We start from the raw sequence: 20,084 nt of genomic DNA, 5'->3' as shown, positions 1-20,084 counted from the left end.
GTGAACCATAATGCTTGAAAGTACTTTTTTTTCTTCCTGTAATTGATCATGCAGAAATAGCCTGCAAGCATACCTTAAAAAAATTAGTGCTTTGAGAAAAGAAAAGGAGCATAGTTCTGGCAAAGAGTATTTTGACATCACTTTCTTCGTGCCTGCAGAATCTCCTCAGTTCTGCCCAAGGCCCTAGTTTAATAGCTTAGCTGCATTTCTTGATAAAAGCTTTAATACCCATAACAAACATGCTCCCTCCCAAATCCAGTTCTTTTAGCTACAGTTACCTGAGTAAGAGTTGGCTTTTCCCAAGCCTAGTGCTCCATAGCTACCTTATTTCCCTCCAATCCGTATCAGGTGCCTTTCAACCCCAGTGGTCCTCAGATTCTTCCCCACTTCACAGCTCAGCATAGACAAAAGGAACACAAGGGGTTCAGAACAGTTGCCATTTGAATTCAAAGAGACTTAATATAGATTCTTTTTTTTTATTTAAGATTATTTCATAAATCCCATCATTTAATGAAAAATATTCACCATGGCATGCTTTTAATTATTGTATTGGTTAAAGGTGAGTTTATCAAAACGAGCTGTTGTCCCCAAACCCCTTCATGATGGGCTGTGAAACAAATGTACTGGGCTAGACCTTCAGCTGATTTGGTTCAGCCCAGTAAGTTTAGTACTGTTATGCTAATAAGTTATTTCTTAAAGGGATGACCTGTCACAGTTTTTGTTATCTTTAATATTTAATTATTTTTAAACTAGAAATTAGCCAATCACAAAAAGCTTAAGTTCAATATGAAGAAAAATATACTGATAAGTTTGTTTTAGTTTCAATTCTCCCTCACTATTTTAAAATGGTTTAATCTACTTCCTATTTCTTGATCAGAGCAAAAGGCACTGTGCACATGGAAATGAAAAATGAATGCCTCTAAATTTCATCCTGCACAACAACCCTTCCTACAAATTAATACCAACACACAGATAATATATTCTTTTTATTCCCACACTGCTCATAGACCAAAATGTCAATTGTACTAAGGGCTGTACAATTCTACAAGAAAAAAATTATGGTCTCAATCCCAAAGAATTCACGGTCAAACTATAAGATAAAGGAGAGCAGAGTATTGGCAGAATACAGAACAGACGATCCTAAAACCAAGAAGGCAACACAGATCAGCATGATAGTCAGCAGCCATCTCATACTGTCAAACAGGGGCTTTCTGAGGAAATTTGCCAAAAAAGATTTTTAATGAGATAACTGAAAGAAGAAATCAGGGCAATTTTGTTTCTATTTACTGAACTTACATCCAAGCACAAACAACATTAAGACAGACAGCACAAAGGCATTTGGTTCATCACTGACCTCTCAAAGAGTAACATAAAACAGAGCCAAAATATCCTGTGTATCTTAGCTTCTAAAAAAAATTCAGCAAAGTGAAGCACTTGAAATTTTGGGAAAAGTTGCCTCACCTCAGCAACCTTCATTGACTCCTAGAGAGGAACAGACAAACTCAGCTGAATTGCAGGGATCAAATTTATTTACTTGTCTCAAAAAAAAAAGGCACAACACCTGAACTGTTCCTGACACATTTGTCCAACCTGTTTTCAGGAAAGAAAATCTGTAGTGCATGATACCCTGAAATACATCAAACTCCTAAACACCAGGACTCTACCTTAAGATGGTTTCCCAGTTAAATGGCACATATCTTATTTTCCAGATCTTCTTCATGAAGAGCCAGATCTTTTCATGGTAAGATTTTGAATTTTCAGTACTGCATAAACAAAAGAAGTCACACTAGCCTTTTAAACACAGTTCCAGGCAGGTAGCAAAACCATATACACAAAAAGCATGAAAGGCTGAACTAACTCAGAACAAGCAGAAAACAGACTGTATTTTTTACTGAGATTTCAAGCAGCAGGGAAAAATCTTTCGCTGCCAAGTTTGTGCTGTTACTTAGAATGAAGAGTCAATAATTAAATTTAAAATTCTGCAGAGAAACCTAGTGATCTGGCAGGAACAAAAAAACAAGCATGAGAAAGAAGTTTAGCCTAGAGAAAATGGCACACATGTTTAGTCGGGGGGGAAAAAAACCAAACCCCAAAAAATACTTCTTACTAAAGAAATAAAGGTGAGGATTTTCAAAATGAGAGAAGGTGAGAGGTCTTCTATGGACTGAAAATATTGGGATTTATTTTATAATATTTACAGATCTAAGTAGACAGAAAGCCCTTGAGACTTAATGGGAAGTATGGAGAATTTGAAAATTGGAAACCTAGTGCTTACATTCTGAAAAGGGAGGGAATGAAGAAGCTAGGGAATTATACATCATTCACTTTAACTTGGATTCCAAGAAAAATCCTGAAAGAAATAAACAAACACATTTCAAAAACCCAGAGAAAACAAGCAAGACAAGTAGTAGCCAAAAGGGATATGTCATCAATGAGCTGTCACATTTCCTTCAGTGAGAGGGTAACAGGCAATGTGGATGAGAGACAAGCAGCCAGGTGTCATTTATCTTAACATTAGAAAGATTTTTGACAACATCTCAAATTACACTCTCAGTCATAAGCAACCTAGTGAAACAGATTTAGCCCCTAAGGGCTAGGTGTAAATTATATCAGAAAGCTGAGGAAAGATAAAATTTGTAATTGATTTACTGTCAGAATGGAAGGCATAGAACTGGGTGTGGTCTAGTAAGGTCTTTTGTTACCCTGCTATTACTCAATATTTGCAATAACCACTCATTTTGTCTGGATCATAGAACAGAGTATATGGTGATCAGATTTGGGCAGCAACACTGGAAAAGGTCAGAAAACTTATTTCAGAGTCGGAAAAAATGAAGCATAAAGTTTAACAGGGACAACTAGCAGTACATTATGGGTCAGGAAGGACGGAGGGAGCAGCTCTTCAGAAGAAAAAGAGATCTCAGGGCTCCAGTAGATTGTGATACATTGAACTAATGTCGTGCTGCTGCAAAAGGGGCAAATGCCAGATAAATGCAGATAGATACAACAGCCTTCCCCCTCTGCTTTCCACTCTTGACTACATGAAATGATGTTTCTCCTGTACTCTGCACTAATGAGACTGCAGTCAGAACACTTTCTGAAGGTTAGGTCATTGTGTTTCCCTTTGAAGAAGAATCAAATGGGGAGTCCAGAGGAAATCTGCAAAGATTAGAAGCACGTCTAGAAAACACAATCTATGTGACTAAATTGAACAAATTCCTGTTGTATAGCCTGAAGAAATAACATAGCCTAGGAGGTAAAACAACAGTCTTCAAATACATGAAAAGGATGAGGATGTGCATGATGTACACTGAATAAAATGAGCTATAGGCTTAAATTATAGCAATAAGGAGTAAAGTTCAGTATTTATAAGACAGAGACTTAAGGGTAGCTAAAAAATGAAAGACAATGCCTTCAGAAGCTGCAAAATCTTCACCCCTAAAACAACATAAGTGTACAAGATGTTAACTTTATCCAAGGGCTAGAAAGTCTCCTGAGATCCCTTTAGCTGTCTTCTGTAATGCAAAGGCAGATTTCAGGTACTAAATATTTTGAGAACAAATAAAAAAATCGTAACTAGGCTAAATAAATAGCAAAATAGGAAAACATCAATGTATTCTCTCGGCAGCTAAATTCTTTAAGGCTGTCTTTTCCCATATAAGGGAACTTAAATCAGTTTGGGACATATTAAGCATCTAGCATGTAAAAAAGAAGTCCAAATCGGAGTCCTATATGTGAATGGAAAACTGGTAGAGAAGTTGTCCTTTTCCATTAAGTGATGCACAACCTGAAGCAAAAGAAGATCCTAAATAAGTAACCAGGTTTATAACTCAGTAAGTCTTTCATGGCTTTCTTCTAGATGTCTTGCTAAAGACACAGTCTTGTATTCACTCACAAAACCAAGTATAGGAGTCCAGTTGTTTGTATGCCTCTTAGCATTTACTTAAGGGATACAGGACATTGCCTCTGAGGCGATTATTAGCAGGTCAAACCCACCAACCAAATGAAAGCCAGAAAACTTTAGAAGTTATGGCCTCCTATGTGAATCATTTATACAAAATCAATATTTACAACTCACCTGCTCCAACCAGCCCACAGTGCTGGAGATTGTCCAGCCTCCTAGAGCAGCCCAGTACTTAATTATCCTCATCCTTAGAATCTTCCAGCATGTCTGCATTAGATATCTCTCACTGTAATTCAAATCCACTACTTCTCCTAATAGCCAAATTAACTATGCCTAACAGTTTGTTCTTTTCCTGAATAATCCTTTCTGTATTGGAAGAGATTAAGATAACCCCCCTCAGTGCAGTTTGCTTCAGACTAAACAACCCTAGTTTGCTCAATCTTTCCCTAAAGGCATACTTTTAGATGGCTGATCATTATAATTGCTTGCAGCTGGACTCTCTCCTGCTACTTTACTTTTCAAAGTGAAGTCACAGTTCTGCTAAGGAGCTCAGAGCACTGAGTAAGAGAACAGATAAATTACATCACAGGTCTAGGAGTTCCTTGCTGCAATGGCCTCTGGTGATGCAAATCAGTTAACCATTCCAAAGCTATTGCTTAGCTTTATGGCTAAGTTTTCCATAAAAGGCGAGTTCACTTCAATTCCTGCAGCTACCAGAAAGAGCACTTCAATCCTCCTTCTTTAACCCACTCATTTCAAGCGTATTTTATTGACATATTCACAGTAAATCTGTTTACTGCGAGCTGAAGTTACAATTAAATTAGCTATGCATTCTTCATTCGCTGTCTTAAGATGTATTGACATCACCACTAAATCTAGTGATACCATTTTGGATATTCAGAAAATAATTAATTCCCTATCTTTAATTATTTTTATTTTAAATAGTGTTTGGGGATTTATCAGGATGAAAAGTCCTGGATAAATATTAGATGACTATCCTAAAGTAATTAAAATAATATTAGTGCAAGATTAAGAGAATGGCAGCAAAACAAATAGAAAAAAATAATCCTACAGTAATGTTCTCCTAACTGCTGATTATTCTCTTTCATCATATAATAACCATTGAAGGCCTTTTTCATTTTCCATTTAATGATTTTTAATTTAGTGGTAAACTTATACAACACAAATGAACAATAATTATTTTAATCATTCAATCTACACATTTTGCTTTTAAGGACTTTTAAACAATTTGCTGCAAGGTTTAAAGGGCAGCTTAGTTTTCAAATGACAAGACATACATAACTTCTGGGGTGGGGGGGAAGGAGAAGGGGGGAAGAGGCTGGGGAAGGAACCTGCTCATACTCTGTTTCACACAGAAACCTCACAAAACAATTTGCTGCAGTCCTGCTGAAAATACCTGCTTTGCCAAGTAGCTGTTTGTCAATGCTAAAACTCACATTAGCTTGTACCAGGGGAGTAGCTAACCCTGCTCTGAAGTCCCATATATGAATGCAAAACTCTTCAGGAATTCATTTAGAAGCTCCTGAATTTTTATTGTTCTATCACTGCACACCTTTTTTTTTTTTTTTACCGTGAAAGAGAAAAGAATATTTTAAAACACAAGTGCTATGCTTGTCATTCCTTTCTAGTTTGTTGAAAAAACAGAAATACTCTTGGTCCTGTTAGTTATGGCTATTCAAAAAAACAATTCACTGTAATCATACCACTTTTACAGAGGATGAACACAAAAAGCTATAAAATATCTACCACCCACTCAAGAATCCTGTGACAAATTCACAGCCAAACATAGAGCCGCAACTTCATGTTTCATTTGAGGAACCTGACTTTCACTCACCCTGACAAGGTGAGAAAAAGTCACTATTCATCCTAACTCTCAAGCAGAGACTGTTGCTGCAGCAATTTACTATCATTCTAATGAAGAAAAAATGGTTATCAAATTTCAGGGTATTTTCTCAGCAGCTATCTTTTATCCATTTTATTTTTTATTTGTTTGTTTTCCTCTAGAGCATCAGTCAAGAAGTCTATTTCATTGAGGGGGGAAAAAGATTATTAGGACCAAAGAAGTAAAAAACTTCAGAAGGAAGACAAGATGTTATTATTGGGTTCTTCTAAGGTCATTGGTTCTTGAGACCAGGTTCTATTTTGATTTTCAGTCATGTCTGAAATAGTTTCTGTCTAATATGGACACTTCTTAAAATCATTTAATGCTCTTTTAACATCTGTATTCAGCCTATTTCCATTACAAAGCTTTTTATATCAATACAAGCCATAACCTTTCAATACCATAAAATCCCAGTTTTATGCCATGTTTCTTGTATTTTTTGTGTCTCCACTTCTCATCTACCGTAGCCTACTGCTGACTTTTCTTTTTAATCTAGAATTGGTCCTTAGCAGATACAATTTGCATATTGACCTAAGACACTAGCAGTAGGGAAGAACAAATCCTGAGTCATACTACTTGAGCAGTGCTAAGATCAGGACTAGATTTGTGAAACCTAACTAGTCTAAGAACCATAATAGTTTCTATTTTCAGCCATGTGTAGAATAAAGGAAGATAGCAGTATAATTTTGAGAAGAATAGAAGAACCTAAAACATTTTTGCTTGTTGCGTTGAGTTTTACTTTTAACCCAGCATCAACAATTTTCAGTCAGATAACATGGGTTTTCTAGAATGAAAGTTTGAACTCTACTGCCCTGTCACATGCAGGCAGAAGAACACCCTGCAGGCCATATGATTGTCATACTTTGTTTATAGATACAATCATATAGAGCACTAAGTGCTTTTGTTGTGTATTGCACTGTACTGTGTTCTTTTGTTAAACACAGGGCTTAGGTTCAGCATTTTGAAAACATCTATCAATTATATAAGCTACCACAGGAAAAAAAGAGGCTTTCTGACTTCTTTAATGAAATATAGTGGCCTACAGCAAAGCTTGAAATTTATTTAATACAATTACAGAAAACATCAGAAGTTTTTTGAGTCATTTTCTTTTACCATGTCACAAGAAAGAGAACTAATGCATTTTGAACCTGTAACTTCCAAAAATAATTGACTAATTTGTGTGTTGATGGTTTCCTTCAGTATTAGATACAAGACATTGAGGCCTAGAAAAGAAGAGAAATCAAATACTGATTCAAATCTCTTTATGATCCAGCTGCCTGAAGGGAAGCTCACTGTCAGTGTGAGGTTCCCAATTTTTACTAGTTCACCAATCACTATGCTTAAGGCTTATGATGGTTTTGGCTGTCTCTCTGATAGTTCATCACATCAGTGTAATTTTAATTTATAGTTTTCATCATAAATCAAGATCATTATGGAAAAACGAATGCCCCTGAGTCATTTATATCCTCAGTGCATACACTCCATAAATTCGAAATCTTATGCATCTTATTATTTCTAAGAGAACATTAGAAATCTGTTATTATAAAGTCTCTTTTTTATTTTAACAGAACTCTTGTGCTCTGGTGAAAAACAAAACAAAACAAAACACACAAAAATCCCAAACCAAACAACAAAAAAAATACAAGTGAATTCTGTCTTTAAAATTCACTGTTTTCACTTGAAACACAGAATCATAGACAGGCCTGGGTTCAAAGCAACCTGAAAGATCACCTAGTTCCAACCCCTTTGCTGTGGGCAGGGTAACCTTTCACTAGACCATGTTGCTCAGAACCCCATCCAACCTAGCCTTGAACAGCTCCAAGGAAACATACAGGGTTTTTACATGCTTTGGAATCTTCTTAAGGAATGCTATCACGTAACTTGATATCCACTGGAGCATTTTAACTGCATCAGCTAAATGTGTGATTTTGAAATCATCAATAATTGTGTCTGCCAGAAGACTCATCAATCAAAGTCATTAACTTGGAAGAACATCGATTTAGATCTACATATATTTTCATATTTGGGTCTTTAAACACAGATTTTGGTAGACCAAAATAATGTATAAGCTTGAAATGCAACCTGAGATTGTTTCAAACTGTATCTAAAAATACGTGTGTGGGGTTTTTTTTAAAGTCAAATATTAGATTTTTAAAACTCATTAATGTTTAAACTTTCCTTTTTCCAACTGGTATTTAGCTTCAAAGATGGAGCATTTTTAAGAGGAGAAAAAGAGATGTTCAGAAAGAACCAGAACAAACTGAATGGGTTTCTAAGGAAAGGAACTCAGGAACTCATTATTAAAACTTTAGGTCTGGGACTATTTCAATCTATTGCCACTGACAAAAGCCACCAGTCAACATCTCTGACCAGCCCTTATAACAGCACATGCAATACATAACACGGTTTCTAAGGCTGAATTCATTATTAATCATAAAAAGAACTTGAATTCAAATCATAAGTGCAAGGAGAAGCAAGCTTGTTTCTAACAACTTTCCTTGTACAGATATTACATGGTTGAGAGCTCAAACTTGCTAAACCCACACATTTATAGAGAACTTTTACGTGTGACCTGGTATGCAAAATACTGTTGCAATATGAATAAAACATAACTTTTGCAGAAACATCTACCATTGCCTGGATTTTTATTCATTATAAAAAACAGAAATTTTTTTTTGGAAGAAAGCATTTTAACTATTAGACTTCCTTGAAAATTAAGTTATCATTTTCTACTGATGAATAAAAGAAAATTATGAAAGTAAACAACAGAAAACACTGATAGTTAATGTATCATCAATGAGCAGAAGTTCTAAAGCAATCATTTCTTCCTTTAAAATCATACTTAAAGTTTTAAAGGTCTGGTTGTTTCCAGTACATTAATATCACTTAAAGTCAGGAAATCTTGGAGAGTAAAAGGACTTCACTGAAAGAGGTGTAGATTTACATGGTCAGAATAACCAGACAATCAAGTTCTTCGAGAGTATTGTTGGACATTTTTAAATATTTGTTTTCAGAGTTTCCTTGTGTCTGTCAAAGATCGAAATACCTTATTCAAACTTAGGAATCATGAAAAAATTTAAATTTGGAAGATCATTATTGCTTCTTAATTTAATTTATCTACTGTATCAGCATTTTCATGTGTTTGTTTTGTAAGAATTACAAGAGTAGCACTGATCAGTAGCCATGAAATGTCTGTATCTGGAAGCTATAGTTGCTTCAGAGGAAATTTAAAAGGTCAGTTAACATAAAGGAGAGCATTAATGTTACTGAAGTCTCCATGAAGAAACCAGCATCACAGCTGGAAGGGTCTCTGCAGCAGGTGAAGCCTGCTGAGAAAGAGCCCCTTAGGGAGCCTGATACAGAGGCTTTATCCAGCCAGAGTCAGAACTTTCCGCCCAAAGCGAGAACCAGCACTGCAACAAGAAAGAACAAGTCTGAAGCTTGACATGGATCCTGCAGAGTCAGTGAAACTCTGGGGAGCCAGAGACATCAGCAGAGCAACCCTGAATCCTGAGGGTGGTGAGGAGCCAGAGACAGACTGGGGCTGGCTACCAGTTTAGAAGCCACAGCCCAGACAACAAACCTGCAGCCAAAACCTGATATAGATTAGCAAAGAGCATCTTAAAGAAAAGGAAAATGGAAAAGTAGGGAGAATGATGAGATAAGAAATAGAAAAGGGAAACCTTTCAATTAAGTTATTTAGATGGAAGATATGTTCCAGTTTGTCTTACATAAATTGTTCCAAGGGTTGAACTGTATTAAAAATCTGATACTTTCATGATTTATTTTTCTGACAGGGAAAATAAACAGATGAATAGAAACTATGAATTTTCTGAAGCACAATACCAGCTGTATAGATGAACATAATCATACATCATAGCTACAACATGTTACCACACAATTTGAGGAAGAAATATCTGTAAAAACCAGGGCAGAGGTATCTACAGAGGCTATCGAGCTTACAAATACTCACTAAAAATCATAGTTATACGTGTCTTCATTAAAAGGAAACTAGAGGACAAAGGATACAAGGGAAAAAGCATTATATTTTAAAAGCATCTCCTTTAAAGAGCAGCAGGCTAAAAATTGCTCTGCCATCTTAATACTGCTTCACTTTCAATAAATATAGATGTTTTCACAGAAACTAATGAAAACATCCACTGTGTTCCCTATGATTCATTGGCAATCAAAAGCACTTCCTAATTTGCAATATGATGATCTGCAGTATTGACAATCATTCAAAAAGATTACTTGGTTTTAATATATTTTGTCTAGTGAGAGGAGGCAACATCTTTGCCACAGCAGATCATCATCTGTCATAACTGCCATCAACACCTGCTGAGAGTTTAGTGAATGTAGAAACAGGAAGAGAGAGAGCCCTGTGTGCCTGTTTGCATCCTGGCCCATGTGAGCAGGGGGTCTGCAGCAGAGCAGGGGCTGGTGGAGCAAGAGCAGGACCCTAACACAAGGCCCTAACACAAGGCTGGGAGCAGAAGCTGGCACTGCAGGGAGCTGTGCCAGCCCACTCTTATCTTCACAACCCCACTGACTAGACAGAGGTTGCCTGAGAGTTTGAACAACCAGTTGTATCAACTGCACGTGAGCTCATGGAGGTGAAAAAAGAGAGCTAAACAACCTTCTAACACATCCTTAACTAATGAGAGTTAATGAGGGGCAATCTAAGATATTTCCTGTTGGATTTGTGGTCAATGTGGTTAGCATGGTATGGTTTCAGTAGTATGAGTACCCATCAATCCAATCATATTTCAGAGTTCCCCCGAGTATATATACATGAGGCAGAAATAATGGGACTGAAAATCTGCAGTCTTAAGGAAAAATTTAGAAGTCTAGGGGGAGATAGAAAAAGGCAGATCATAATGGAACTAAAATTGAAGCAAATTTTTAGGTAGCTTTTAGCTATTACTATATAACTGTTATGTTAGTACTAGCATTTGTGCAAAATGTGTGCATTAGTTTTTGTGTTCATTTAATAAACACTAACTTTTCAGAAAAATGTAGAAATTATCAAAATCTGGCATGTATTCCATAGTAGTTATGATAAGGATCTAACCGTAGTATTTTCCAGAAATTAATGTTTAATATTAAATTTGTTTAACCTTTTTTTTTTTCTTTCATGCCTTTCAAAAGACAGATATCAGGGTAGTGAAGGAAAATAACACTGCCACACAATCTGCAGCACACAGCTTCTGTTGGTAGGATTTTTTTATTTGGGCAGAATAACTAAATAAATGAGTCCCTGACAAGTAGTTACAGATATTAAATCGTGGATATGCTAAAGTGGTTTAACAGCTGTGGATGAAAATGGGGAGCTATCAAATGAGTTATTGTGGATAGCACTCAGATAATTATTGCGAAATAGTCTGAACAGGAGAATAATTTGTAAATATTTCCTACACTGTATTTGTTACTGTTCATCAGGAACCTTTCACATGGAAAACCAGAGATATTTGAAACCTTTTTTGTGGTTTGATTGAATTCACTGCATAGACTTGCTTTGGTGGATTTAATCATCAATTCACTCTGCTGTCCTTCTCATCAGCCTTTAGCAAAGCAACACCGGTATTTCACATTGCCAGAGGTAACTAAATAGCTAATACAACTCAAGTATATTGCATATCTAATAAGAAAAGATATTAACTTCAGTTTTCTTTTTGTCTCTTTGCATGAAGACTTCTTCTTCCAGAAAAAAGTTCCTTGGACACAAAAAAATCTCAACCTTTGATACCTATCTATCATACAAATACTATGTAAGATATCCTCTGAATTTTGTTGGGATGGCGATTTTCAACCCAAATATAATTCCATGCACAGGTGGAACTTAGCTACCCCAAAACTTGCGAAACGCATTAAGACGGAAATTGAAAACACCATCTGAGGATAGGTAAATTGTGTGGTTTTATTCCTTCTGCTATGAAGAAATAAGGGACAATACAAATCCTAGTTATTCATATAGAAAAAGATCAAAGCCTCTCTTTATATTCAAGGAATATTTTTATTGCAGTAGTTCATCATCCCAATGTTTTAACTAAATCACACGTGGTTAGAATCCAAACTTGTCTTTTATGAAATACATTTCCATCCTCTCATATTATTTGAAATCCCACGGCAATTTACCTGTCCCCATCGTTTTGTCTGATACATTTTTTTTAAAGTAAGAGTTATTATTTCCCTGCCTAACTTATTAATCACTCTGAGGAAAAACAGATACAAAATTTTTCGAAAATATCATCTGAAGGAGCTGATAACTACACAACCCATCACACTTGAAAATATAAAGAATCTGGTTCAGGCTGTTGTGCTATCTTTTACTGTCTTCTCAAGAACAGAGGGGAAGTGCTTTGTCCTGCCAACTGACAGAGGATAAATAATATTTTTTAAGCATTTAAGTTAATTTAATACTCAAATGAGTATTCTCCAATGTCAATATCATAATCAAATTGGTAGAACCATAGAATCATTTAGGTTGAAAAGATATGTATGACCATCAAGTCCAGCCCTTGGCCTAACATGGCCAAGTCCACCACTAAACCAAGTCCCTAAAGGCCACATCTACATATCTTTTAAATACCCCTAGGGATGGTGACCACTGTTGCCACCTGTTCTAATGCTTGATCTCCCTTTCAGTGAAGGATTTTTTTCTAATGTGTGATCTAAACCTCCCCTGGTGCAACTTCGAGTATTTTCCCCTGTCCCATCACTGCTTTCTTTCAGGTAGTTGTAGAGAGCAGTAAGTTCTCCTCTGAAGCTCCTTTTCTACCTAAGAGAATAACCAAGCCCAGCTCCCTCAGCCACTCCTCACAAGACGTGTGCTCCAGACCCTTCACTGGCTTCATTGCCCTTTTGTGGACATGTTCCAGCACCTCAGTGTCCTTGTAGCATTCAAGGGCAACCTTTTCACTCTCTACAGCTACCTGAAAGAAGGTTGTAGACAGGTGGAGGTCAGTCTTTTCTCACAGGTAATGAGTGATAGAACAGGAGGAAGTGTTTCAAGTTGTGCCAGGACAGGTTTAGATTTCATTAATAGGGAAAAAATTCTTTCACTGTAAGGGTGGTCAAGCAATGGAATATGCTCCCCAGGGAACTGACGGAATCACCATCATTGAAGATATTTTAAACACTTTTGAAGATATTTTAAGTCACACATGTGGCTTAGGGATGTGGTTTATTGGTGGTCCTAGCAGTGTTTGATTGACAGTTGGACTCAATGACCTTAGAGGTTTATGCCAACATTAATGATTCTATGATTCTATAATCTGCAGCCTCTCCAGCACCAAGTACAGAGGAACAATCCCTGGCCTGGTCCTGATGGCCTTGCCATTTCTGATACAGCCAAGATGCCACTGGTCTTCTTGGCCACCTGGGCACACTATGGCTCCTGATCAGCTGTGTCAACAAGCACTCCCAGGACCTTTTCCAATGGGCAGTTTTCCAGCCACTTTCAAGCGCTGCCTAGGGTTGTTGTGACCCAAGAGCAGGACTCATCCATTCACCTGGTTGAACCTCATGCAAATGGTCATAGCAATCAATCCAGCCTTTCCAGAGAGCTCTACAGAGCCTTCCCACTCTCCAGGAGAGACTGCTCAACTTGGGTCTCCTCTGCAAAGTTACTGAGGGTGCACTTCACCACCTTGTCCAGATCATTGATAAAGACATTGAACAGGACTGGCCCCAGTACTGACCCCAGGAGAGCACCACTTGTGACCAGCTGCTAACTGGATGTAACTTCATTCACTGTCATCTCTGGATGGATTGGCCCTCCAGCCAGATTTTTACCCAGTGAACAGTGTGCCCATCCAAGCCATGAGCAGCCAGTTTCAGGAGGATAATACTAAGGGAAAGAGTGTACTTACGTTTAGATGAAGTTGATTACTCCACTGACCAATTATTTTGTATTCTGTACTTTTGTTGGTGATTTGATACTGAAAAATATCGTAGCGTCCAGGAGCATCTCCATTTTCATTGAAAACTACAGGTGTTCCAGCACTCCCTGAAAAAATATTAAGAAGCAATAAATACGTTTAAAGCAATTTTAAAAGTATCTATTAAAGAAAAAATACTGATTAGAAATTGAACAGGTTATTCATAATGCAAGTCTAGTATGATAAACTGAAAAACCTTCCAAAGACAAAATGTATGTTATTAACATCATCAAAAAACCTACCCCTAGGATTCTATGAAAATAGCTTTAAAATACAATCCTTTGCAGTCTTTTTCTCTGGTTGGTTGTTTGTTTGGGGGTGTTTTGTGTGTGTATTATAGAACATTAGGAAATTCTAGGATAAAACAGAAATGAAGAAATTTCTTTTTACATGAATAAAGACATAATTTCAATTTAGGATGTGTATACTTGGCAGTAGGCAAAAAATAGCAACTACATTAAAAGTCCCCCGTTAAGTACAAAAATATTATTAATATCAACTTAGGAGCCAATACTAATAAAGGACCTTGAGATACAAATGTTTAAATTGTGACACAGTTAGTATGCTGTTTCTAGCACTGACCACCTATGCAATAGTATTTTATCAAAATAAATTAGATACATCAGCTGTACTTGTTGCTCTCTCCTCTATACATGATCCTGCCTGACAAAAAAGGCCATTGCTGAAGCTGTCAGAAGTTATAAATTGACACTGTTCTTACTTCGATCAACAAAATGTTCAAAGATTGAAAACTACACATCTACCTTGGCAGCCATACCAGCCAAATTAAAACACATTTTGATGGATTCCCTCAAGGTGACATCAAGGACCTGCACTCCTGCAGAGACTTTTCAAAAATTACACCCCTTCCCCAAATTTTTATATATATATATTTATATATATATATATATATAAAGAAAAATCAAGTATGCTAATGTTCTATTTCAGTTACTGGAGATGAAATTTATCTTTACTGGGGGAAAAACCCAAACCACTACAAAATGCCCCCACAATGTTTTCATGTTTCTCCATGTGAACATCCAAGAAAAGAATAGCCAGTTCATAGTAAATTCCTACACTATAACACATGTTAATATATCACCTAGAGGCACTAAATTCACTGTGAGTGGTTTCCATAGAATGAAAAAAAATAAACAACCAAAAAACCACAAACTTGACATTCTGGATACCTATCAAGAAGAAGAAAGCTAGGAAAAGTGGGAGCAGTCTACACACTCCAGGATTTCAACATAAATTCTTCTTGTATGTCTGTTTGTCTTTCTCCCATAAAGTATTTTGTTCTCTAAAACATCTTGTTTTGTATAACAGCTTTCATATAAAATTGATATCCAGTGAAATAAACAGTGTTTTACGAGTGACAAGTGGCACATTAAATACTGAGCCAATTTCACAGTTCTGCCAGAAAAATTCTGGCTGCAAAAAATTGAATGTGAGCAACCATGGAAGAAGAGTATCAAAAATTATGTGTGGTAAAGACTTAAGACCCCATGAAGATAGAAGAGACTCAAGAGAAAATTTTGGAAAGTTCTTCATGCTTTGCTCCCAATACTTTTGACAGAATAAAAGGCAAGAAAAATCCCAGTCTACAATCTTTCAAGCAATGAAATTATTCTTCACTGCTTACACAGCAGGTTGATGCAATAAATTTCTTCCACACAATAAACACATACTCAGCTGTTGTTGGTACATAGTTATGGAGGTAACCTTCAAAACATTTCTCTATAGTGACAACAGAATTCATCTTTCCACTCAGCAGCATTTGAAGACCTCATGGAAAAACTGTGATTTTTATGAACAAATAGGAAATGTCCTTGTTATCCCTTAAGACCAAAAGGAACTTAAAATATTATTATACTCAGCACTAAGAATGTGAGCTTATAATATATGGCTGGCTTTAGAAATATCTTGTGGTGGTTTTGGTTGGGATAATTTTCTTCGTAGTAGATTGTATGGGGCTCTGATTTGGATTTGTGCTAAAAACTGTGGATAATACAGTTTCAGCTTTTACTGAGCAGTTCTTACAAACAGTCAAGGTGTTTTCTGCTTTTCATCCCACTCTATCATTGGGGAGGCTGGGGATGCACAACGAGTTGGAAGGGGACACAATCAGGGCAGCTGACCCCAACTGACCCAAGGGATATTCTCTACCATTTAACATCATGCTCAGCATACAAAGCTGGAGAAGAAGAAGGAAGAAGGAGACATTTGGGGAAACGGCATTAAGTCACTCTTGCGTGTGATGGAGCCCTGCTTTCCTGGGGATGGCTGAACACCTGCTTGCCCACAGCATGCGGTGAATGAAGTCCTTTTGCTTTGCTTATGTGTGCAGCTTTTGCTTCACCTATTTAAACTGACTTTATCTCAACCCACCTGTTTTCTCAATTTTACCCTTCCAGTTCTCTCCCCAACCCAACTGGTGGGGGAGAGAGCAAGTCTGTGTGATGCTCAGCTGCAGGAATTAAACCACAACATACAAAGACACTGACTAGCCCAGATGAGAATCATCTTTCTTTTTTAGTGTAATGCTGCTCTCAGCTACAGCACAACAGCATCTTATCCTGCACACCACAGTCAACAGGGACAAAGCAACTTGCTATATTCAGCAGCCTCTCCAAATGAGTCCACCAAGATTTTTCTCATGAGGCAAAAGTCAAACAACCTCTGTCAAGTTAATAAAATCAGGCTTTCTAAAAGCTGGAATAAGTCACAGAAGATGTACAGTCCCTAATACTGAGAAAAACACACTATCCTTTTGTTAAACAGCAGATTTGTTACTGTATTTTTTAAAAAATACAGTAACAGTCATAGTAACTGCTCTAAAGTATATTTGATTGTGTTTTAGCAATGCTGCCATAACTTGTATATTCTTTTAACAAGGAGACTATTATTTTAATCCATGTCCTATTATATTCATATTCCATTGTGGAATGAAACATTTAATGAACTATAACTAGGAGGTATGAATGACTGGATTGTGCTAATAAACCATTAGCTGCATAACCAGGAAAGCAAAGTTAAAGGCATTTGAAGAAAACCTGTGGATTTGACCAGTGGTTCCCAAAATAATGAATGCAAGATGGTAGCAGGAGTCCTGAAAATGTAAGGACAGAATGAAAGTGTATAAAAACTAGATGCCTCAAGGCTATAAACAAACTACTAAGGGTAAACTAGTATCCTTAAATGTTATTTTCATCTGAAGAAAAATATGCCCTGGTGAATGATCTGAATGAACAGTGCATTTGAGAATGGTTAGTCCTCAAATTGAAAAGATTTTCTAAGAAAATATGCTTTGAAGGATAGTCCATCAAATTAAAGTGCATACTTCTGTGGAAAAACTGATTAACACTGTATAGAGATCACGTAATAAACCATGTGGAGAAACACTGTAGCTGACCAAAACAACTAATCTCATGTGAGGAGACAAACCTGGATTCAGTATACAGTGCTCTAACAAATGCCATGGAAGTAAACAAGTGTCTCTTTTTCTCACAACCAGATATGCAGAACTGAGCACTCTTGATATCTGGTACTGCCACATATACTCTATCATTACCATTGCAGGGAATTGCATCGTAGTTCAAGTTTAAGACAGAGAGCATTTAAATGCTCCTCTTATTGAACATTGAGGTCTGCCTGCTAAACTGAAATTTAACACACTGTGGAGAGAAAATAACACAGAATACAACAAAGACCTGAGGGAGTGAGTCAGGACTACATAAATTCCAGCTTAGATAAAAAGTACTTTGGGAAACCACAACAAACAGTTCCAGAATATGGCATTTATATTAGAGAATGAATTTGGCTAGCTTCATTTGGGAACCACATTCATCGTAAACCAAGATGTTACTTTTTCTTAGGATAAATGTTCCTAGAATGCTAGTGTAGACGACCATAGAGAATAGAAAGCAGGCTAGTTTTTCAAAAACAATTTCACTGATTTAAATTTTTAAAACTTTTTAAAGCAATCATTTAATAAAATAGTTAAAGAGAAGTGAGGAAACTATGTCTTTGAGCATTTTCACATTTTATTCTATATCTGGTTATGTTGCCATATGTAATTTTAACTTACGAATGACTCAGGTAATTGTATTCAATCTGTCACCATTTTTACTAAATTTTTAATTTATTCTGGATGTCTAAAAGAGAAATGCCTGGCAGAATTTCCAGACTACATAATAAGCTTGGCTAACTATGGAAAACCATGTGTGAGCTTTTACATTCTTCATCTCTCCTTCGTGCCAATCTTTTTTGGTTTGGGTTGGGTTGAGTTGGGGCTTTTTAATATAAAGACATAGTTACTAACTTATTTTGAGATCTGTTTCATAAGTATCTCTTCTCTGAGCAAATATTTACAATTTTTAGGTGTAAAGAAATACTCTGGTACTGAAAGAAATTCTCCCTCCTCCTTCCCACTTTGCAGCAATCAGCATTAAACAACCCTAGGTGTTAAACTAGCACCTCAGATAGACATCTCAGAATGTTTCTGTGACCTCAGCTGTTTATGAGGCTCTCAAAATGCAGGTTAAATAGCCAGAGAAGTTATTTAGAGAGGAAAAAATGGTAAAATGTATGAGGTTTTAAAATCAGATTCAAGGCTGTGATGGACCCTTTTGAATTTTCAACACCTTACACAGATATCAAGGAAGACCCTTTCTGATAAGCAACTGTTGCAGTACAGGTCCTTTGGGCACTGGACTTGAAAATTCACATTCTTCTGAAGAAATCTTTAAACATGTACCTTGAGAGGCTGCTCAGCAACTACCTAATCCTTCATGTGCCTATTTTGTCAAGTTACATTTCACATGATTCCAAAACATCTCCTCTTGTACTGCAGACTGTAATATTAGATCCCTGTGAGGTTACAGCATGCACTTGGCCAATGCCTTCCAGTGAAATTCTCTTTACATTTCAGGAAGTAGAAAAGTAGTGGATTGACTTGCAAACCACAAATTCATGTGTAGTACTAGCCAAGTGTATATAGAAGTGATTAATACATTGAAGTTCTTAAATGAAGAACAGCACTGAGCCTTAAGAAGAGTGCTGAGCCTAAAAAAATCAATGCACTTGGATTCTTCTCGTATGAAAATCTTTAAAAATATGTCTTTATTATGAGGTCCTGTTACTTCAGTACCTTGACAAAAGTATAGAAAAGTGGTTATGCTGATAAGTCTCACAACTGTCATTTACAGAATATTCCAACTCTAGTGGAGCCAATTTCATTATAAAGCTTGATACCAGATACAAATCTTTTATTTCTGAAATAATATGTCTATGGATTGATATTTCTTTTTTTTTTAATCTGAAATTAAATTACTTAAGATGAGTCTTCATGCTTTGAGCTGTTCTACATAAACTACTTTATCTTCTATGAACCAAAAGAAGTAAGCCTGGATTCAAAGGTTCACTTAGGAGAATGGAAGTCAAGCAGTTGTGTAGTGCATTAAAATACAATTAACTATTGTGTATCAAAATTTCAGAATGCATCATCTCTTAGAATTCAGCTTTATGGAAATACTCCTCAGATTATAGGATCAACTCTTATTTCATTACTTCATGCAAATAGTTTCAAGTACTAGAGTTAAGGCTTCAGGTTTTTTTAATGATCATTTTATTCTAAGCAATTTTTAAAAGAAAAAAGTACTAGGGAGATGTACATGAATTAAATCATTCTCAGGAAAGTAAAAAGAGGGAGAGGATAACCATTTGAACTTTCAATACCAAGAGTTCCCAGAGAAGGAAAATGCATTTCTAACATTAAGCAAGAGGTCAATGAGACAAATGAAATAGAAGGTTGAAATGGAATAAATGGGAAAGAGTAAATACAGGCTGTTATAACATTTAATACGAAAAAAGAAAAAAAAAAACCAAAAAACCCCAAAAAAACCCAACCAAACAAACAAAAAATCACCAAAACAAAACAAACAAACAAACAGGAAAAAAAAAACAAAAAACCCCACAGGAAATTATAAACAACTAATCAAAACTAGCAAAAGTTAATTTGTGAATGTTAGGCTGTCAGAGAAAGAAGTGCCAGTGTACCAAGCTCTGTGAGGTTTGTGATAAACGAAGCCGTTATCTGCTCAATCTCCACACAGCAGACATTTACAAACAATGAGCAACGTGGTTACTAAAATAAAAAATGGTGTTCACCTCACAGCTATTCAAAATCTGAAAAGACTTCTTTTCATGCTTACCCTACATATCTCAGTTCAAGATTAAGGCAATATAACAGGATTTCATCCAGTTGCAGTAAACACAGACCTTTACTGACATTTTAAATATCCGAAGATATTGGATACATCCACGCAGATATGCAAAA

The 20,084-nt window shown here is 36.3% G+C and overlaps 1 protein-coding gene across 1 annotated transcript in view; it reads right to left on the bottom strand.

Moving 5' to 3' along the window:
• GRM8 (glutamate metabotropic receptor 8) overlaps window positions 1-20,084 on the bottom strand; it is a 311,526-nt gene that overhangs the window by 51,066 nt on the left and 240,376 nt on the right. Inside the window, exon 7 of the mRNA XM_066182978.1 lies at window positions 13,676-13,812. Within this exon, the coding sequence (XP_066039075.1) occupies window positions 13,676-13,812 (137 nt within the window). The remainder of the gene's footprint in view (window positions 1-13,675; window positions 13,813-20,084) is intronic.

This window comes from Chamaea fasciata, unplaced genomic scaffold (assembly GCF_029207755.1).
Source record: "Chamaea fasciata isolate MVZ Bird 193981 ecotype frontalis unplaced genomic scaffold, bChaFas1.0.hap1 SCAF_5, whole genome shotgun sequence".
NCBI classification, from domain to species: Eukaryota; Metazoa; Chordata; class Aves; order Passeriformes; family Sylviidae; genus Chamaea; species Chamaea fasciata.
This window is presented reverse-complemented; position numbering and strand designations above follow the sequence as displayed.